We start from the raw sequence: 22536 nt of genomic DNA, 5'->3' as shown, positions 1-22536 counted from the left end.
AGACCGAGAGTGAGCGACAGAGACCGAGAGTGAGCGACAGAGACCGAGAGTGAGCGACAGAGACCGAGAGTGAGCGACAGTGACCGAGCGACAGAGACCGAGAGTGAGCGACAGTGACCGAGAGTGAGCGACAGAGACCGAGAGTGAGCGTGAAGGTGAGGGGGTGCGCGAAGGTGAGTGAAGGAGACTCTAAGCACAGTATGGTTTGTCTGTAGCACAAGAACAATACTTTTCACTGGATCCCAATGCAGTAACATAGACAATAATAAATCAAGACACAGTGCTTACCTGCCTCGGGTGCCCAGGTTTACAGGGCGTTCTGTAAATGGCAGAGAGGGGCTCCAGGATCTCCGTTCCACCCATATTAGCATCCACACTCTTCAGATGCTTCAGTGCCTTCTTCATCGACTTCTGGTTGTACTCAACACTCTCACTGCACGACAGAGAGGCAGAGGGAGACAGAAAGACAGGAGGGAGACGGAAAGACAGGCAGCGAGAGGGAGAGGCAGCGAGAGGGAGAGGCAGCCAGAGACAGACAGACAGAGACAGACAGACAGAGAGAGACAGACAGAGAGAGACAGACAGAGAGAGACAGACAGAGAGAGACAGACAGAGAGAGACAGACAGAGAGAGACAGACAGAGAGAGACAGACAGAGAGAGACAGACAGAGAGATAGAGATAGAGAGCGAGAGAGAGGCAATAATGAGAGTCACTGAATAAATAGTGGCCGGAATTTTCTCACTGGTATCTTATATATGACTGTGTACAGTTGTGATGTGGGTATGCCGGCGTTGGACTGGCGTAAACACAGTAAAAAGTCTGACAACACCAGGTTTTAGTCCAACCGATTTATTTGATAATATACTCACAAGCTTTCGAGGTTAGTCCCTTCGTCAGGTGAATGGAGAGTTTAACTGTGATCAGCGCTCCTTCCACTCACATTATCAGCCACTTCAGGTCTTGAACAGCAGGTTAGGTGTAAGGATTCGCATTCTAATCAGTAATCTCTAAACTGTCTGTGCTTTATATGCTCTGTCTGAGGCCAGAACTCTCCATTCACCTGACGAAGGGACTAACCCCGAAAGCTTGTGAGAATATTATCAAATAAATAGGTTGGACTAAAACCTGGTGTTGTCAGACTTTTTACTGTGTGTACAGTTGCACAGACAGTAATCCTTACCCTGCTGAATAAACAGTGACTGTGTAATCCTTACACAGAACAAAGAAAAGTACAGCACAGGAACAGGCCCTTCGGCCCTCCAGGCCTCAGCCGATTATGATGCCCGACTGAAGTAAAACCGTACGCACTTCTGGAGTCCGTATCCTTCCATTCCCATCCTATTCATGTGTTTGTCTAGACGCCCCTTAAATGCTGCTCTCGTACCTGCCCCCATCACCTCCCTGGGCGGTGCGTTTCCAGACATTCACCACCCTCTTTGTGAAAAAACGTGCCTTGCACATCTCCTCTAAACTTTTCCCCCACACACCTACGTCTCCTAGCATTTGACTTTCCCACCTGAGGAAAGAGCCTCTGACTGTCCACTCTATCCATGCCTCTCAATCTTATAAACCTCTATCAGGTCGCCCCTCAAACCTCTTGTTGCTCCAGTCAGAACAAAGCGGGTTTCTCCAACCTCTCCTCATCGCTCATGCCCTCCAGACCAGGCAACATCCTGGTCAACCTCTCCCGTACCCTCTCCAAAGCCTCCACATCCTTCTGGTCGTGTGGCGACCAGAATTGTACACAATATTCTAAATGAGGCCTCACCAAGGCTCTGTACAGCTGCAGCATGACCTGCCAATTTTTAAATTTAGCTTATGAAATTTAACTGGTCGGCGCAACATCGTGGGCCGAAGGGCCTGTTCTGCGCTGTAATGTTCTATGTTCTATGTTCTATGAAGAGAGGCTGAATAGACTGGGTCTGTACTCGGAGTTTAGAAGGATGAGGGGGGATCTTATAGAGACGTATAAGATAATGAAGGGGATGGATAGGGTAGAGGTAGAGAGATTCTTCCCGCTTAGAAAGGACAGCAGGACTAGAGGGCACAACCTCAAGATAAGGGGGGGTGCAGTTTAGAATGGAGTTGAGGAGGAACTTCTTCACTCAAAGGGTGGTGAATCTCTGGAATTCTCTGCCCGTTGAAGTGGTGGAGGCTGCCTCGCTAAATATATTTAAGACGCGGGTAGATAGGTTTCTGATAGACAGGGGAATTAAAGGTTATGGGGAGAAAGCGGGAAAGTGGAACTGATCCACTTCAGATCAGCCATGATCTTATTGAATGGCGGGGCAGGCTCGAAGGGCTAGATGGCCTACTCCTGCTCCTATTTCTTATGTTCTTAAACGTAATGCCCCAACCGATGAAGACAAGCATGTGTTTGCCTTCTTGACTATCTTATCCACTTTTAGTGATCGGTGAACGTGTACGCCCAGCTCTCTCTGCCTGTCAGTACTCCTTAAGGTTCTACCACTTACTGTATAATTCCTACTTGAACAGGACCTTCCAAAATGCACTATCTCACACTTGTCTGAACTAAACTCCATCTGCCAATTCTCCGCACAGGTCTCCAAATGATCTATATCTTGTTGTATTCTCTGACAATCCTCTTCACTATCCGCAACTCCACCAATCTTTGTGTCATCTGCGTACTTACGAAGCAGACCAGCGACAGTTCCCTCCAAATCATTTGTATATACTACGAGCAACAAAGGTCCCAGCACTGATCCCGGTGCAACACCGCCAGCAAGAAGTCTCACAACACCAGGTTAAAGTCCAACAGGTTTATTTGATAGTAAACGCCACTAGCTTTCGGAACGCTGTTTCTTCGTCAAGGTGAGGGGAAACCTGTTGGGCTTTAACCTGGTGTTGTGAGACTTCTTACTGTGTTTACCCCAGTCCAACGCCGGCATCTCCACATCATGAGCACCGCTAGTCACAGCCTTCCATTCATAGAGTCATAGAGGTTTACAGCATGGAAACAGGCCCTTCGGCCCAACTTGTCCATGCCGCCCTTCTATTTTAAAACCCCTAAACTAATCCCAATTGCCCGCATTTGGCCCATATCCCTCTATACCCATCTTATCCATTGTAACTGTCTAAACGCTTTTTAAAAAGACAAAATTGTACCCGCCTCTACTACTACCTCTGGCAGCTTGTTCCAGACACTCACCATCCTCAGAGTGAAAAAATTGCCCCTCTGGACACTTTTGTATCTCTCCCCTCTCACCTTAAACCTGTGCCCTCTAGTTTTAGACTCCCCTACCTTTGGGAAAAGATATTGACTATCTAGCTGATCTGTGCCACTCATTATTTTATAGATCTCTGTAAGATCACCCCTCAGCCTCCTACGCTCCAGAGGAAAAAGTCCCAGTCTATCCAGTCTCTCCTTATAACCCAATCCATCAAGTCCCGGTAGCATCCTAGTAAATCTCTTCTGCACTCTTTCTAGTTTAATAATATCCTTTCTATAATAGGGTGACCAGAACTGTACACAGTATTCCAAGTGTGGCCTTACTAATGTCTTGTACAACTTCAACAAGACGTCCCAACTCCTGTATTCAATGTTCTGACGGATGAAACCAAGCATGCCGAATGCCTTCTTCACCACTCTGTCCACCTATGACTCCACTTTCAAGGAGCTATGATCCTGTACCCCTAGATCTCTTTGTTCTGTAACTCTCCCCAGCGCCCTACCTTTAACTGAGTAAGTCCTGCCCTGGTTCAATCGACCAAAATGCATCACCTTGCATTTGTCTAAATTAAACTCCATCTGCCATTTGTCAGCCCACTGGTCCAATTTATCAAAATCCTGTTGCAATCGGAGATAACTTTCCTCACTGTCCACTATGCCACCAATCTTGGTGTCATCTACAAACTTACTAACCATGCCTCCTATATTCTCATCCAAATCATTAATATAAATGACAAGTAACAGTGGGCCCAACACTGATCCCTGAGGCACATCGCTGGTCACAGGCCTCCAGTTTGAAAAACAACCCTCTACCACCACCCTCTGGCTTCTGTCAAGAAGCCAATTTTGTATCCATTTAGATACCTCACCCGGGATCCCGTGCTACAACCTACCACGCCGTACCTTGTCAAAGGCCTTGCTAAAGTCCACGTAGACCAACATCAACTGCATTCAGAAAAGTGCCCCTCAACTTCCACCCTCTGCCTTCTATGCCCAAGCCAGTTCTGCATCCAACCTGCCAGCTCTCCTCTGATCCCGTGTGACTTCACCTTTCATACCAGTCCATCATGCAAGCATCTTGTCAAAGACTTTACTGAAGTGCATGTATACAACACGCTTAGGATTATAATCGCTGGAGTTTAGAAGAATGAGCGGGGATCTCATAGAAACTTATAACATTCTAACAGGGTTAGACAGGGTAGGTAGATTCAGAAAGAACGTTCCCGATGGTGGGGGGGGTCCAGACCTAGGGGTCATAGTTTGAGGATGAGGGGTAAATATTTCAGTAATGAGGTGAGGAGAAATTTCTTCACCCAGAGAGTGGTGAATGTGTGGAATTCACTCCCACAGAAAGAAATTGAGGCCAAAACATTGTTTGATTTCAACAAGAAATTGGATATAGCTCTTGGGGCTAAAGGGATTGAGGGGATCAGGATATTGAATTGGATGATCAGCCATGATCAAAATGAATGGCGGAGCAGGCTCGAAGGGCTGAATGGCCTACTCCTGCTTCTAGTTTTCGTTTTCTTTGCAAAGGCGTGAGGTGATACTGTTTGGAAGAGTAATTTAACAAGAAAGTACTCAATGAATGGTAGGACACCAGGACATTCAGTGGAACAACATAGAACATAGAACATTACAGCGCGGAACAGGCCCTTCGGCCCACAATGTTGCGCCGACCAGTCTTATTTTTAAAAAAAAACATTGACCCACTAATCTAAACCAATCCCTTTTCGTCCATAAACCTATCCACCAATCTCTTAAACGCCCCCAAACTAGGCGCATTTACAACTGCAGCAGGCAGGGCATTCCAGTCCCTCACCACCCTCTGGGTAAAGAACCTACCCCTGACATCTGTCCTATAACTACCCCCCCTTAACAAGGGGACCTTAACGTGTTTGTCCGTAGATCTCTGAAGACAGAAGGACATGTTCGGGGTGGTGAAGAAGGCACGTGGGGCGCTTGCCTTTATCGGTCGAAGCACGGATCACGAAAGCAGAGAGGTCACGATGGAGTTGTACAGAACATTGGTGAGGCCACGGCTGGAGAACTGTGTGCAGTTCTGGTCAACACATTATAGGAAGGATGTGAATGCACAGGAGGGATTGCAGAGGAGACTCACCAGGATGCTACCTGGGATGGAATATTTAAGTTTCGAAGAGAGGTTGGATAGGGTTGGTTGTTTTCGTTGGAGATGAGAAGACTGAGGGGGGCGGGGGGACCTGATTGAGGTGTTCAAGACTGGGAGGGGCGTGGACAGGGTGGGATAGGGAGCATCTGTTCCCCTTACCACCAGGGACCCGCGTTCGATTCCCGGGCTCGGGTCACTGTCTGTGTGGAGTTTGCACATTCTCCCCGTGTCTGCGTGGGTTTCCTCCGGGGTGCTCCGGTTTCCTCCCACAGTCCAAAAATGCGCGGGTTAGGTTGATTGGCCGTGCTAAATTGTTCTTTAATGTTAGGAGGATTAGTGGGGTAAATATGTTGGGGTTACGTGGATAGGGCCTGGGTGAGATTGTGGTTGGTGCAGGCTCGATGGGCTGAATGGCCTCCTCCTGCACTGTAGGGATTCTATGATTAGTTGAAGGGTTAGTTACGAGGGGACACCGGTTCCAGGTGAGGGGTGGGAAGTTTAGGGGGGATGTGAGGATAAACTTTTTTACCCAGAGGGTGGTGACGGTCTGGCATGCGCTGCCTGGGAGGACGGTGGGGGCGGGATGCCTCACATCCTTTAGAAAGTACTTGGCACGTCATCACATTTATGGGTCAACTGATGGCAGGTGGGATTAGGTGGGAGGTCGGGTGTTTCTGATGCACCATAGAAACATAGAGAAGTACGCCACAGTACAGACCCTTCGGCCCTCAATGTTGTTCCGAGCTATGTCCAATCCAGAGATCAAGCCATCCCACTCCCTACCATTCTGGAGTGCTCCATGTGCCTATCCAATAACCACTTGAAAGTTCCTAAAGTGTCCGACTCCACTATCACAGCAGGCAGTGCATTCCACACCCCAACCACTCTCTGAGTGAAGAGTCTACCTCGGACACCCCTCCTATATCTCCCACCACGAACCTTATGGTTGAGGAAAATCCAAAGGCATTTTACTCTTATATGAGGAACAAGAGAGTGGTTAGAGGGAAAATAGGTCCTCTTAGGGACAAAGGAGGCGAACTATGCATTGAGTCTGAGGGAATGGGGGAGATCCTGAATGAATACTTTGCGTCGGTATTCACGAAGGAGAGGGGCTTGGTGTCTTGTAATGTCTTGGAGGGAGCTGTAGATCAGTTGAAGGAGATATCCATTATGAGGGAGGAAGTGTTAGGGTTTTTAGGTAGCATAAAAACTGATAAAGTTCCGGGGCCTGATGGTATTTATCCCAGGCTGCTTAGGGAGGTGAAAGATGAAATTGCTGGGCCTCTGTCGCAAATCTTTGTCTCTTCTTTGGACACAGGTGAGGTCCCAGAGGACTGGAGGGTAGCCAATGTGGTACCGCTGTTTAAAAAGGGCAGTAGGTATGACCCTGGTAATTATAGGCCAGTGAGTTTGACATCGGTGGTAGGAAAGTTGTTGGAGAAAATTGTTAGGCATAGGATGTATAAGTATTTGGAGCGTTGCGATCTTATTAGGGATACGCAACATGGCTTTGTTCAGGGGAGGTCTTGCCTTACGAATCTGGTAGAATTTTTTGAGGAGGTGACAAAAACGGTTGACGAAGGACAAGCCGTTGATGTCATCTATATGGATTTCAGTAAGGCGTTTGACAAAGTCCCTCACGGTAGGCTGGTAGAAAAGATTAAGGCACATGGGATACAGGGACAGGTATCTAGGTGGATTGCAAACTGGCTAGGCAACAGGAGACAGAGAGTAGTGGTGGAAGGGTCCTTTTCAAGCTGGAGGTCTGTCACCAGTGGTGTGCCGCAGGGCTCAGTGCTGGGACCTCTTCTCTTTGTGATATATATAAACGACTTGGAAGAGGGTGTATGTGGTGTGATCAGCAAATTTGCAGATGACACCAAGATGGCAGGATTGGCGGATAGTGAGGAAGATTGTCAGGTGACACAGCAGGATATAGATAGGCTAGTATGCTGGGCAGATAGATGACAGATGGCATTTAGTCCTGACAAATGCGAGGTGATGCATTTTGGAAGGAATAATACAAGGAGGAGTTACATGATAAAAGGTAGGCCAATTAAGAGTATAGAAATGCAGAGGGACCTGGGAGTGCAAGTGCACAAGTCTCTGAAGGTGGCAACCCAGGTGGAGAAGGTTGCGAAGAAAGCTTATGGAATGCTAGCCTTTATAGGAAGGGGTATAGAGTATAAGAGCTGTCGTCTAATGCTTCAGTTGCACAGAACGTTGGTTAGGCCGCATTTGGAGCACTGCGTCCAGTTCTGGTCACCTTACTACCGGAAGGACGTGGAGACCCTGGAGAGAGTGCAGAGGAGGTTTACCAGGATGCTGCCTGGTATGGAAGGACTGGGGTATGAGGAAAGATTGAGTAAACTGGGGCTTTTCTCCCTAGAAAGACGGAGATTAAGGGGGCGTCTGATAGAGGTGTATAAAATAATGAAAGGTATAGATAGAGTCAACAGTAGCAGGCTTTTTCCTAGATTGGAGACAAATATCACAAGGGGTCACGAGCTAAGGGTGAGGGGGGAGAAGTATAATTTGGATACTAGAGGGAGGTTTCTCACACAGAGGGTCGTGGGGTATGGAATGCGCTACCAAGTAAGGTGGTGGAGGCAGGCACGCTGGACTTGTTTAAGGTTTACTTAGATAGGCACATGAGTGACACAGGGATGGAGGGTTATAGGCGACGGTTTTAAAAAGGGTCAGAACCTCGGGACAATACTGGGAATGTAATACATGTTAATGTTTTGTCTCTTTTAATCCGTAGGTGTGTCGGTCCACCTTGTTGTCAAACGAGGGGTATGCACACGGTGGGTCGTGCGTGGGCTGCTCTTGGATGTTTCGAGAGTGGCCTAGCACTTTGCGTCGTGTTGTGTGCTTAAACCTGGACCAGCGGATGGGCACCACAACAGCTCAGTGACTATCACTGTTTGCTGTGCAGATACATGGATTTGGGCCAGTGTCTGTGGGAGTTTGCGCATTCTCCCTGTGGTTGCGTGGGTTTCCTCCGGGTGCTCCGGTTTCCTCCCACACCCCAAAGATGTGCTTTTAGGCTGATTGGTGTACCAAATTGACCCTACACTATTCTCCCCTGAATCTGGTTACAATTAGCATACACACGGGGCAAGGTAGGTGTAGGAAAATGCTTTGTTAAGATGGCGGCGCGGGCTCGTTGGGCCGAAGGGCCTGTTTCCCGTGCTGGGTTGTTCTTTGTTATGCCCCCTAGTAGCAGCTACATCCACCTGAGGAAATAGTCTCTGCACGTCCACTCTATCAATCCCTCTCATCATCTTATTAAGTCTCTATTAAGAGACTTCAGACTTCTATTAAGAGACTCTATTAAGAGACTTCTCATCTCTATTAAGTCGCCTCTCATCCTCCTCCGCTCTAAAGAGAAAAGCCCCAACTCCCTCAACCTTTCCACGTAAGACCTACCCTCCAAACCAGACAGCATCCTGGTAAATCTCCCCGCACTCTCTGTTTCATAAGAACATAAGAACATAAGAAATAGGAGCAGGAGTAGGCCATCCAGCCCTTCGAGCCTGCCCCGCCATTCAATAAGATCATGGCTGATCTGTCGCTGCTCAGTTCCACTTTCCCGCCCTCTCCCCATAACCCTTAATCCCCTCTCCTATCAAAAACCCATCAACCCGCGTCTTAAAAATATTTAGCGAGGCAGCCTCCACCACTTCAACGGGCAGAGAATTCCAGAGATTCACCACCCTTTGAGTGAAGAAGTTCCTCCTCAACTCCGTTCTAAACCACCCCCCTTTTATCTTGAGGCTGTGCCCCCTAGTCCTATTGTCTTTTTTGAGCGGGAAGAGTCTTTCCACCTCTATCCTATCCATCCCATTCATCATCTTATACGTCTCAATGAGATCTCCCCTCATTCTTCTAAACTCTAACGAGTACAAGCCCAGTTTATTCAGCCTCTCCTCATAGCTCAACCTTCTTGTAGTGAGGTGACCAGAACTGAACACAATATTCCAAATGTGGTCTCACCAAGGTCCGGTATAGTTGCCGCATAACCCCACGGCTCTTAAACTCAAACCCTCTGTTAATAAACGCTTATACACTATACGTCTTCTTCACGGCTCTATCCGCTTGAGTGGCAACCTTCAGGGATCTGTGGACGTGAACCCCAAGATCTCTCCGTTCCTCTCAGCAGTGCGGACTTGATGGGCCAAAGGTCTCTTCTATGCAGTTTGGTTTTTGAAGCCTCTCTCTCTGTCTGATGGTCAACTTTGAGCCCAGGCCGCAAAGGGTGAAAGGTCACGTCCAGGGAGGGTAACTGCACCCTGTGCTAAAGTCAAGTTGCGCGCCTGCCCTGATTTCCTTTCTTAAATAGCCACTTACGGGAAGAAAGACTCGAACGTGCTCCCGAATCCATAAATGTTGAAGTAACATCCCATGGGAAGGCTCTTCAGGAGCAGCAGAAGGGTATCCTGTAGGAGGAAAGTTCCGGTTAATCAGTGCTTCTCGTCAAAGTTCCTGGACCTCCACAGGGATCCAGTGCATTTCACCTTGTCACTCAATGAGGGTTTATTTATTTATTTAACTTACTAGTGTCATAAGTAGGCTTATTTGTTACTGTGTAAGTTACAGTAAGAAGTTACGGTGAAAATCCCCTAGAATTTAGCATGGCCAATCCACCTAACCTGCACATCTTTGGACACTAAGGGACAATTTAGCATGGCCAATCCACCTAACCTGCACATCTTTGGACACTAAGGGACAATTTAGCATGGCCAATCCACCTAACCTGCACATCTTTGGACACTAAGGGGCAATTTAGCATGGCCAATCCACCTAACCTGCACATCTTTGGACACTAAGGGGCAATTTAGCATGGCCAATCCACCTAACCCGCACATCTTTGGACACTAAGGGGCAATTTAGCACGGCCAATCCACCTAACCCGCACATCTTTGGACACTAAGGGACAATTTAGCATGGCCAATCCACCTAACCTGCACATCTTTGGACTGTGGGAGGGAACCAGAGCACCCGGAGGAAACCCACGCAGACACGGGGAGAATGTGCAAACTCCACACAGGCAGTGACCCGAGCCGGGAATCGAACCCAGGACCCTGGAGCTGTGAAGCAGCAGTGCTAACCGCTGTGCCACCGTGCCGTGCTCTCTACGAACAGTCTGCTTTGCCTGTATAGTCCACAAGAAACAATACCTTTCACTGTATCCCAGTACATGTGACAATAATACATCAAATCAATTCAAATATCTGAATTACCTGACTGGCTCCCCACCCCCCCGCCCCCCCCGAATCCTCCCCGCACCCCGCCCCGCCCCCCCAATCTCACGTTGATTGATTACCTTGGCACTTTGGATGCGAGTGGGCCCCTCACAGCTGTCAGACATCGCGCAGCCCATGCTTCCAGAACGGTCCATGAGGAAGATGAACTCGCCGCAGGTAGCCTGGGAAGGTGTCTCAGGAAAGTGGGGATAGATGTTGACCATGACAGCCGGGTCTCCCATCAGGGTCCCTGGGTAAAAGACGGAACAGGAGCAGAGCTGAAGAATCTCGGTCTGCCCAACTCCCGCACAAGCCTCTCCCCAACCCAACCGCGCCCCCCAACAACCCCCCCCAACCACACCCCCTCCAATCCCCCCAACCCCAACCCCCCCACCCCCCTCCAATCCCCCCAACCCCAACCCCCCCACCCCCTTCCAATCCCCCCAACCCCAACCCCCCCCACCCCCTTCCAATCCCCCCAACCCCAACCCCCCCCACCCCCTTCCAATCCCCCCAACCCCAACCCCCCCCACCCCCCTCCAATCCCCCCAACTCCCCCAACAATCCCCCCCAACCCCCCTCAAACCCAACTGCCCACCCCCCCCCCCCAACCGCCCACCCCTTATCAGCAAGTGCAGCCCTTGGTAATTACATGGTTATTTGCCTGGTTACAGACTGGTGATGGTTATTGGAGCAACTTCCAATAGAATCTTAGAATCCCTGCAGTGCAGAAGGAGGCCACTTCACCCATCAAGGCTGCACATTCTCCCCATGTCTGCATGGGTTTCCTCCAGGTGCTCCAGTTTCTTCCCATAGTCTAAGAAATGTGCAGGTTAGGTGGATTGGCTGTGCTAAATTGTCCCTTAGTGTCCAAAGATGTGCAGGTTAGTTGGATTGGCCATGCTAAATTGTCCCTTAGTGTCCAAAGATGTGCAGGTTAGGTGGATTGGCCATGCTAAACTGTCCCTTAGTGTCCAAAGATGTGCAGGTTAGGTGGATTGGCCATGCTAAATTGTCCCCTAGTGTCCAAAGATGTGTAGGTTAGGTGGATTGGCCATGCTAAATTGTCCCTTAGTGTCCAAAGATGTGCAGGTTAGGTGGATTGGCCATGCTAAACTGTCCCTTAGTGTCCAAAGATGTGCAGGTTAGGTGGATTGGCCATGCTAAATTGTCCCCTAGTCTCCAAAGATGTGCAGGTTAGGTGGATTGGACATGCTAAATTGCACCTCTTTTGAACACTGAAGGACATTTCTGCATAGCCAATCCACCTAACCTGCCTGTGAGGCAGCCATGTGAACGACTGTGCCATCGAGCTGCATCCGTGGCAGCTGGCGTTGGGGAAATGAGTTTGTGTCTCCATTGAGGTGGATGGAGGATAAACATGAAGATCAAGGAGAAACATCTCTATCTTGGGAATGGTGATCATAATTCTATCTCCTTCCCAATTGCATTGGAACGAGATAGGATCAGGCAGGCTAGGAAGGTGTTTGTCTGGAGTAAGGGGAAATATGAAGACGTCAGGAAGTTAATTGGACAAATAAACTGGAAGGAGGCATTCTTGGGGAAAAGTACTGAAGGAAGGTGGCGGATATTCAAGGAATGTTTGTCTGGAGCCCTGCAATGACAACGTTCCGATGAGACAAGGAGGTTTTGGTAGGTCGCGGGAACCGTGGTGCACGAAGGCTGTGGTGAACCTAGTCAGGAAGAAAAGGAAGGTGTACAAAAGGTTCAGGGATCTAGGAGATGTTAAGGATCTAGAGGAGTATAAGGATTGTAGAAAGGAGCTTAAAAGGGAAATTAGGAGTGCCAGAAGGGGTCATGAGAAGGCCTTGGCGGGTAAGATTAAGGAGAATCCCAAGGCCTTCTACAAATATGTGAAAAGTAAAAGGATGAGAAGAGAAGGGATAGCACCGATAAAAGGTGAAGGGGGAAAGGTCTGTGTGGAGCCAGAAGAAATGGCAGAGGTGCTTAATGAGTACTTTGCCTCAGTATTCACGGTGGAAACTGATCTGGGAGATTTTGCTACAGGAATGCAGCAGATGGAAAAGATTGAGTATGTGGATATTAAGGAAGAGGATGTGTTAGAACTTTTGAATTCTATCAAGATAGGTAAGTCGCCAGGACCAGATGGGATGTACCCCAGGTTACTGTGGGAGGCGAGGGAAGTGATTGCAGAGCCCCTGGCGATGATCTTTGCGTCGTCGATGGAGACAGGAGAGGTTCCGGAGGATTGGAGGATTGCGGATGTGGTTCCTATTTTCAAGAAAGGGAACAGAGATAGCCCGGGAAATTACCGACCGGTGAGTCTGACCTCAGTGGTTGGTAAGCTGATGGAGAGGCTTCTGAGGGACAAGATTTATGAGCATTTGGAGAGGTTTAGCATGATCAGAAATAGTCAGCATGGTTTTGTCAAGGGCAGGTCGTGCCTTACGAGCCTAGTTGAGTTCTTCGAAAATGTGACTGAACACATTGATGAAGGAAGAGCAGTGGATGTGGTGTACATGGACTTCAGCAAAGCGTTTGATAAGGTCCCCCATGCAAGACTTCTTGAGAAGGAGAGAGGGCATGGGATCCAAGGGGCTTTGGCCTTGTGGATCCAGAACTGGCTTGCCTGCAGAAGGCAGAGAGTGGTTGTGGATGGGTCTTTTTCTGCATGGAGGTCAGCCACCAGTGGAGTGCCCCAGGGATCTGTTCTAGGACCCTTGCTGTTTGTCATTTTCATAAATGACCCAGACGAGGAAGTGGAGGGATAGGTTAGTAAGTTCGCCGATGACACGAAGGTCGGTGGTGTTGTGGATGGTCTGGAAGGATGTCAGAAGTTGCAGCAGGACATAAATAGGATGCAAGACTGGGCGGAGAAGTGGCAGATGGACTTCAACGTGGATAAGTGTGTAGTGGTCCATTTTGGCAGGACCAATGGGATGAACGAGTACACTATCAAGGGCAGGAGTCTTAGCAGTGTTGAAGAGCAGAAGGATCTTGGGGTCCGGGTCCACAGGACTCTTAAATCGGCCTTGCAGGTGGAGGATGTGGTCAAGAAGGTGTATGGTGTACTGGCCTTCATTAATCGAGGGATTGAGTTTAGGAGTCAGGAGGTAATGCTGCAACTTTATAAGTCCCTTGTCAGGCCTCATTTGGAGTACTGTGCGCAGTTCTGGTCGCCTCACTATAGGAAGGACGTAGAAGCTATTGAAAGGGTACAGAGGAGATTTACAAGGATGTTGCCTGGATTGGGAGGCATGCCTTATGAAGATAGGTTGAGAGAGCTGGGACTCTCCTCCCTGGAGAGACGAAGGTTGAGAGGCGACCTGGTAGAGGTTTATAAAATGTTGAGAGGAATAGATAGGGTGGATTCTCAGAGGCTATTTCCCCGGGTTGAAATGGTCGCTACGAGAGGACACAGGTTTAAGGTGCAGGGGAGCAAGTACAGAGGTGATGTTAGGGGTAAGTTTTTCACTCAGAGGGTGGTGAGTGAATGGAATCGGCTGCCGTCAGTGGTGGTGGAGGCGAACTCGCTGGGGTCTTTTAAAAGACTTCTGGATGAGTATATGGGATTTAATGGGATTGGGGATTATAGATAGGTCTATGGATTGGTAGGTGTTGATGTGATCGGTGCAACTTGTGGGCTGAAGGGCCTGTTTGTGCTGTAGTGTTCTATGTTCTATCATTCTTCCATCACGTACAGGCATTGCGATTAATGTCTGCACCCATTCAACATCAAGGCAACCAGTTCCGAACCCAACCTCTCCCTCTGACCAAATGCCAACCCACGCTGTCTCAATGCCCAACAACAGCACATCCTGTCCCTAACCCAAAGTCTGCCTCCAGCAAATACCTGCAACCAGTTCCTCTATCCCGCCCCATTCTTCCATCTGGCCCCAGTCCAATCCCATCACCAACCCGGCCTCTCTGTATAGCTCCAACGTAACAATAGAACCAAAGACACTGCGGATGTTAGAAGCTCCCTACAGAGCAGGAGGCCATTCAACTCATCGAGTCTGCACCAACTCTCTGATACAGCATCTTCAGCAGACCCACCCAACCTCAAAACTTACACATTTAGCATGGCCAATTCACCTAACCGGCACATCTTTGGACATTGAGGGGCAAATTAGCATGGCCAATCCACCTAACCTGTACATCTTTGGACACTAAGGGACAATTTAGCATGGCCAACCCACCTAACCTACACATCTTTGGACACTAAGGGACAATTTAGCATGGCCAATCCACCTAATCTGTACATCTTTGGACACTAAGGGACAATTTAGCATGGCCAGTCCACCTAACCTGCACATCTTTGGACACTAAGGGACAATTTAGCATGGCCAATCCACCTAACCTGCACACCTTTGGACACTAAGGGACAATTTAGCATGGCCAATCCACCTAACCTGCACATCTTTGGACACTAAGGGACAATTTAGCATGGCCAATCCACCTAACCTGCACACCTTTGGACACTAAGGGACAATTTAGCATGGCCAATCCACCCTAACCTGCACATCTTTGGACACTAAGGGACAATTTAGCATGGCCGATCCACCTAACCTGCATGTTTTCTTGGAGTCTGGGAGGAAACCAGCGCAGCCGGAAGAACTCTACGCAGACACGGGGAAAATGTGCAACCTCCACACAGTCCTCCCGAGGATGGAATTGGTCCCAGGTCCCTGGCGCTGTCAGGCAGCATGGTGCCATCGAGCAGGGCTAGCACCATCTACGGAGAAAGAAGCAGAGTTCACCTTTCGAGTCCGATATGTCTCTTCTTGGGAACTGGTTATATGTGAAGGTTCAGTTGGGTTCGAAATGGGAGCTTCCTCTCCACAGATGATGCACAATGTGTTGTGTTTATCCAGAATTTTGAGTTTGCATAGAATCACACCATGCAGAAGAGACCCTTCGGCCCATTGAGTCTGCATTCATACATTAGAAGCACATCATAGAAATCCTACAGTGCTGAAAGAGTCCACTTGGCCCATCAAGTCTGCACCGACCACAATCTCACCCAGGCCCTACCCCCATATCCCTACATATTTTACCCACTAATCCCTCTAACCTTCACATTTCAGGACACAACGGCACAATTTTAGCACAGCCAATCAGCCTAACCCGCACATCTTTCCGACTGTGGGAGGAAACCGGAGCACCCGGAGGAAACCCACGCAGACACGAGGAGAACGTGCGGACCCCACACAGACAGTGACCCGAGCCGGGAATCGAACCCGGGTCTCTGGGGTGGTGAAGCAGCAGCGCTAACCCACTGTGCTGCCCATGACATTCCCATTCACCAGCAGTCGGCCCATAGCCCTGGATGTTATGGCGTGCCAAGTACGCATCCAGGTACTTTTTTAAAGGATGTGACCAATCCTGCCTCCACCACTCTCCCAGGCAGCGCACTCCAGACCGTCACCAGCCTCTGGGTTAAAAAAGGTTTCTCCTCACGTTCCCCCCTGAAACCTCCTGCCCCTCGCTTTGAACCTGTGTCTTTAAAAACTTTCTCAGGATGGCACAGTGGCACAATGGTTAGCATTGCTGCCCACAGTGCCAGGGACCCGGGTTCAATTACCAGCTCGGGTCACTGTTTGTGTGGAGTTTGCTAGCTCTCCCCATGCCTCACAAAAGGTTGTTACAGAAGGTTAGGGGGCATGGAGTTGGGGGTAGGGTGTTAGCGTGGATAGAGGATTGGTTGTCTAATAGGAAGCAGAGAGTTGGTATCAATGGGTGCTATTCGGATTGGCGGTTGGTGACTAGCGGAGTGCCCCAGGGGTCGGTGCTGGGGCCTCAGCTATTTACCATTTATACAGATGATCTGGAGGAGGGGGCTGAGTGTAGGGTGACAAATTTGCTGATAACACGAAGATGAGTGGAAAAGCAAATTGTGTGGAGGGTGTGGAATGTCTGCAGAGGGATCTGGATAGGCTGAGCGAGTGGGCGACGACCTGGCAGATGGAGTATAATGTTAGCAAGTGTGAGGTTATCCACTTTGGCAGAAATAATAGTACTGGGGGATTACTATTTAAAGGGCGAAAATTGTGCGGAGGGTGTGGAGAGTCTGCAGAAGGATCTAGATAGGCTGGGCGAATGGGCCAGGAAATGGCAAATGGAATTTAATGTTGGCAAGTGTGAGGCGGTCCACTTTGGTAGGAATAATGGTAGGAAGGACTATTACTTACGGGGCGAAAAACTGCAGCAGGCGACGGTGCAGAGGGACCTCGGGGTCCTTGTGCATGAGTCGCAAAAACCCAGCTTGCAGGTGCAGCAGGTGGTCAGGAAGGTGAATGGGATGCTGGCCTTCATAGCGAGGGGGATTGAATATAAAAGTAGGGAGGTCTTGCTGCAGCTGTATAGGGCATTGGTGAGGCCGCAGCTGGAGTACTGTGTGCAGTTTTGGGCGCCGCACCTGCGCAAAGATATTTTGGCCTTGGAAGGAGTGCAGAGGAGGTTTACTAGGCTGATACCGGAGTTGAGGGGGTTGAGCTATGAGGAGAGGCTGAATAAACTAGGCTTGTACTCGTTAGAGTTTAGAAGAATGAGGGGAGATCTCATTGAGACGTATAAAATGATGAATGGGATGGATAGGATAGAGGTGGAGAGACTCTTCCCGCTCAGAAAGGACAGTAGGACTAGAGGGCACAGCCTCAAGATAAAGGGGGAGCGGTTTAGAACGGAGTTGAGGAGGAACTTCTTCACTCAAAGGGTGGTGAATCTCTGGAATTCTCTGCCTGTTGAAGTGGTGGAGGCTGCCTCGCTAAATATTTTTAAGACGCAGGTTGATGGGTTTTTGATAAGAGAGGGGATTAAGGGTTATGGGGAGAGGGCGGGAAAGTGGAACTGAGCCGCGACAGATCAGCCATGATCTTATTGAATGGCGGGGCAGGCTCGAAGGGCTAGATGGCCTACTCCTGCTCCTATTTCTTATGTTCTTATGTTCTTATGAAAAGCTGCAGCATGCTACGGTGCAGAGGGACCTGGGGGTCCTTGTGCATCAGTCGCAAAAACCCAGCCTACAGGTGCAGCAGGTGGTCAGGAAGGCGAATGGGATGCTGGCCTTCATAGCGAGGGGGATTGAATATAAAAGTAGGGAGGTCCTGCTGCAGCTGTATAGGGCATTGGTGAGGCCGCAGCTGGAGTACTGTGTGCAGTTTTGGGCGCCGCACCTGCGCAAAGGTATTTTGGCCTTGGAAGGAGTGCAGAGGAGGTTTACTAGGCTGATACCGGAGTTGAGGGGGTTGAGCTATGAGGAGAGGCTGAATAAACTAGTCTTGTACTCGTTAGAGTTTAGAAGAATGAGGGGAGATCTCATTGAGACGTATAAGATGATGAATGGGATGGATAGGATAGAGGTGGAGAGACTCTTCCCGCTCAAAATAGACAGTAGGACTAGGGGGCACAGCCTCAAGATAAAGGGGGAGCGGTTTAGAACGGAGTTGAGGAGGAACTTCTTCACTCAAAGGGTGGTGAATCTCTGGAATTCTCTGCCCGTTGAAGTGGTGGAGGCTGCCTCGCTAAATATTTTTAAGACGCGGGTTGATGGGTTTTTGATAGGAGAGGGGATTAAGGGTTATGGGGAGAGGGCGGGAAAGTGGAACTGAGCCGCGACAGATCAGCCATGATCTTATTGAATGGCGGGGCAGGCTCGAAGGGCTAGATGGCCTACTCCTGCTCCTATTTCTTACGTTATTATGTCTGCGCGGGTTTCCTCTGGGTGCTCCGGTTTCCTCCCACAGTCCGAAAGACGTGCGGATTAGGTGGATTGGCCGTGGTAAATTGTCCATTAGTGTCAGGGGGATTAGCTAGGGTAAATGCATGAGGTTATGGGAATAGGGTCTGGGTGGGATTGTGGTCAGTGCACACTCGATGGGCCGAATGGCCTCCTTCTGCGCGGAAGATTCTATGATTCTTCCATGGGGTGTGGGCTTCACTGGCTGGGCCAGCATTTATTGCCTACTCCTAGTTGTCTGTTGGAGGGCGGTTGCGGTGGTTCTGGAGTCACATGTAGGCCAGACCGGGTAAGGACGGCAGATTTCCTTCCCTAAAGGTACATTAGTGAACCAGATGGGTTTTTCAGACAATGGTTTCACCGTCATCAGTAGATTCTTAATTCCAGACATTCTTTATTGAATTTAAATTCCACCACCTGTCCATGGTGGGATTCGAACACAGGTCCCCGGATCAACGCCCTGGATTAAAGGCCCAGTGGAAATACCACTCGGCCAAACGCGTTCCCTTCAACTAAGGGGAACGGATGCTCCTTATCCACTCTGTCCATGTCCCTCATAATCTTGCACATCTCCCCCTCAGTCTTCTCTGCTTCACCGAAAACAACCCAAGGCTATCCAACCTCTCTTCATAACTTCAATGTTCCACTGTGGGCAAACAATTTCTAACCGTTTTGTGTACTGCAGAGCTGGGCCACGAGGTGGCGGATGGAGTTTAATGCAGAGAAGTGTGAGGTAATTCATTTCGGTAGGAATAACAGATGTGTCGAGTATAGGGCTAACGGGAGGACTTTGAATAGTGTGGAGGAGCAGAGGGATCTAGGTGTATGTGTACATAGATCCCTGAAAGTTGGGAATCAAGTAGATAGGGTTGTTAAGAAGGCGTACGGTGTCTTGGCGTTTATTGGTAGGGGGATTGAATTTAGGAGTCGCAGCGTCATGTTGCAACTGTACACAACTCTGGTGCGGCCGCACTTGGAGTACTGTGTGCAGTTCTGGTCCCCACATTACAGGAAGGATGTGGAGGCTTTGGAGAGGGTGCAGAGGAGGTTTACCAGGATGTTGCCTGGTATGGAGGGGAGGTCCTATGAGGAGAGACTGAGGGATTTGGGGTTGTTTTCGCTGGAAAGAAGGCGGCTAAGAGGGGATCTTATTGAAACATATAAGATGATTAGAGGTTTAGATAGGGTGGACGGTGATAGCCTTTTTCCTCGGATGGAGAAAGCTAGCACGAGGGGGCATGGCTTTAAATTAAGGGGGGGTAGTTATAGGACGGATGTCAGGGGTAGGTTCTTTACCCAGAGGGTGGTAAGGGATTGGAATGCCCTGCCTGCTGCGGTTGTAAATGCGCCTAGTTTGGGGGCGTTTAAGAGATCCGTGGATAGGTTTATGGACGAAAAGGGATTGGTTTAGGTTAGAGGGTCATTGCTTTTTAACTGGTCGGCGCAACATCGTGGGCCGAAGGGCCTGTTCTGCGCTGTAATGTTCTATGTTCTATGTTCCATTCAACCCCATTACCCGCTCTCATTGGCCATCAATCCATCCATGATGATAAAGCATTCTCCTGTTACCTGAGGCTGCAGATTCCACCCCTGCCTCAACTATGGCACTCGGTGTGTGAACGTTGTCATAGTAGATCAGGAGTTCAACATCCTTATCGAATCTATGTTCATCCGTCAGGGATAGCTGGAAACAAGAAAAAGAAGCCAGTGATCAAAAACAGACTGAGAAACACCAGTCAGTGTACATAGAACATAGAACATTACAGCGCAGAACAGGCCCTTCGGCCCACGGTGTTGCGCCGACCAGTTAAAAAACAATGACCCACTAACCTAAACCAATCCCTTTCCATCCATAAACCTATCCACGGATCTCTTAAACGCCCCCAAACTAGGCGCATTTACAACTGCAGCAGGCAGGGCATTCCAATCCCTCACCACCCTCTGGGTAAAGAACCTACCCCTGACAGCCGTCCTATAACTACCCCCCCTTTAATTTAAAGCCATGCCCCCTCGTGCTAGCTTTCTCCATCAGAGGAAAAAGGCTATCACTATCCACCCTATCTAAACCTCTAATCATCTTATATGTTTCAATAAGATCCCCTCTTAGCTGCCTTCTTTCTAGCGAAGACAACCCCAAATCCCTCAGTCTCTCCTCACAGGACCTCCCCTCCATACCAGGCAACATCCTGGTAAACCTCCTCTGCACCCTCTCCAAAGCCTCCACATCCTTCCTATAATGTGGGGACCAGAACTGCACACAATACTCCAAGTGCGGCCGCACCAGAGTTGTGTACAGTTGCAACGTGACGCTGCGACTCCTAAATTCAATCCCCCTACCAATAAACGCCAAGACACCGTATGCCTTCTTAACAACCTTAACAGACATGTCCATGTGAGGGAGAGAGGGGACTGAGAGACACCAGTGTACAGATATCTCCCTGAGAGAGACAGGGGGCTGAGAGACACCAGTCAGTGTACAGATATCTCCCTGAGAGAGAGGGGACTGAGAGACACCAGTCAGTGTACAGATATCTCCCTGAGAGAGAGGGGACTGAGAGACACCAGTCAGTGTACAGATATCTCCCTGAGAGAGAGGGGACTGAGAGACACCAGTCAGTGTACAGATATCTCCCTGAGAGAGAGGGGACTGAGAGACACCAGTCAGTGTACAGATATCTCCCTGAGGGAGAAGGGACTGAGTGTTATAAAGCGGAGGTTGATCCCCTCTGAGAGCTAATTGAGGAATACAAAATGATAAACAGTATGGATAAAGCAGACATGGAGCAGACATTTCCGCTGGTGGGGATTCTAGGACGAGAGGTTATAATCTTCGGATCGGGGGCAGCAAGTTAAAGACAGAGCTGAGGGAGAAGCTACTTCTCCCAAAGGGTTGTGAACCTGTGGAATTCGCAACCCCAAAGTGCGGTGAATGCCGGGTCAGTGAGTAAATTTGAGGAGGAGTTCGATTTTTTTTAACATTGGTAATGGGGTAAAAGGTTACACCCAAAGAGGAGTACACCTCACCCTATAATCTGTAAAAGTTGAGAGTGAAGGGGTGTGACCTGCTCTTCAGCCACTTCTCGCGGTTAAGTCAAAATAACTCTGAGGCTCTGCTTAAAGTCAACAGCGAACACTTTATCTATCTAACTAACAGTGAGCAAGTTAATTAAACTATTAGCAAACCAAATAAAACACTATTCCAATGGAATGCTGTTCAGATAATACAATTCCCACCTATTAACAAAAAAATTGAACGTTGGTCGCTCTCTAAATTATAACCACGGTTTCTGTGTCTTCCGTAACTTTCTAACCTTCTCTGTTGATTCTTCTATCTGGACTTCTTTCTTCTTCGCCATCTTTGGCACCATCGCTGTTGAGATGTTGCTTTCTCTTAAGACACGAATGAAGCTAAGAGTGGAACTCAGAGCTGTTACCCTGGCAGATGCCGCCCGCTTTTGTCCCACAGCCTCCTCCCTTTTGTACCCGTGATGACATATCAATATCCCCGACAACAGGGTTGTTCCCAGGCCACCAAAAACGTCAAGTTTGAATCCAATAGGTTGCTGGTGTCCAAGGGCCTGATTTGAACTGATTGGCTGCATTTGCAACAATTCAGAAAGCCTGTTGCCTTGGAAACCCCGCGGTTTGGCCTGCCGACACAAACGTTTCACTTTGAGCACTCTGTCCTCCTAAGTCCATAAGGGACAGGAGCAGAATTAGGCCACTCGGCCCATCGAGTCCGCTCCGCCATTCGATTACGGCTGATATGCTCCTCGAGCTCATTTTCCTGCCTTCCCCCATAACCTTTTACCCCATTACCAATTTTTAAAACAAAAAAAATCGAACTCCTCCTCAAATTTACTCACTGACCCAGCATTCACCGCACTTTGGGGTTGCGAATTCCACAGGTTCACGACCCTTTGGGAGAAGTAGCTTCTCCCTCAGCTCTGTCTTTAACTTGCTGCCCCCTGATCCAAAGATTATAACATCTCGTCCCAGAATCCCCCACCAGTGGAAATGTCTGCTCCATGTCTGCTTCATCCATACCGTTTATCATTTTGTATCCCTCAATTTGATCTCCCCTCATTCTCATGAATTCGAGAGAGTAGAGGCCTAAACTGTTCAATCTCTCATCATGCGACAAACCACCACCCCCCCCCAACCCCCAATCTCTGGAATCAATCTAGCGAACGGTAGCGGCACGGTTAGCACAGTGGGTCAGCACTGCTGCTTCACAGCTCCGGG

General features: G+C 49.1%; 1 protein-coding gene across 1 annotated transcript in view; it reads right to left on the bottom strand.

The window, feature by feature from the left end:
- The window catches only part of LOC145339072 (von Willebrand factor A domain-containing protein 5A-like), a gene marked incomplete at its 3' end in the record, with an annotated part of 69313 nt that overhangs the window by 26570 nt on the left and 20207 nt on the right, over window positions 1-22536 (bottom strand). The window contains exons 6-9 of the mRNA XM_080183494.1: window positions 19861-19975; window positions 10652-10821; window positions 9676-9764; window positions 289-433 (exon numbers count right to left, since the gene is read on the bottom strand). Of these exons, the coding sequence (XP_080039620.1) occupies window positions 289-433; window positions 9676-9764; window positions 10652-10821; window positions 19861-19975 (519 nt within the window). The remainder of the gene's footprint in view (window positions 1-288; window positions 434-9675; window positions 9765-10651; window positions 10822-19860; window positions 19976-22536) is intronic.

This window comes from Carcharhinus amblyrhynchos, unplaced genomic scaffold, assembly GCF_965287045.1.
Source record: "Carcharhinus amblyrhynchos unplaced genomic scaffold, sCarAmb.v2.hapA chromosome_314, whole genome shotgun sequence".
NCBI lineage: Eukaryota > Metazoa > Chordata > Chondrichthyes > Carcharhiniformes > Carcharhinidae > Carcharhinus > Carcharhinus amblyrhynchos.
This window is presented reverse-complemented; position numbering and strand designations above follow the sequence as displayed.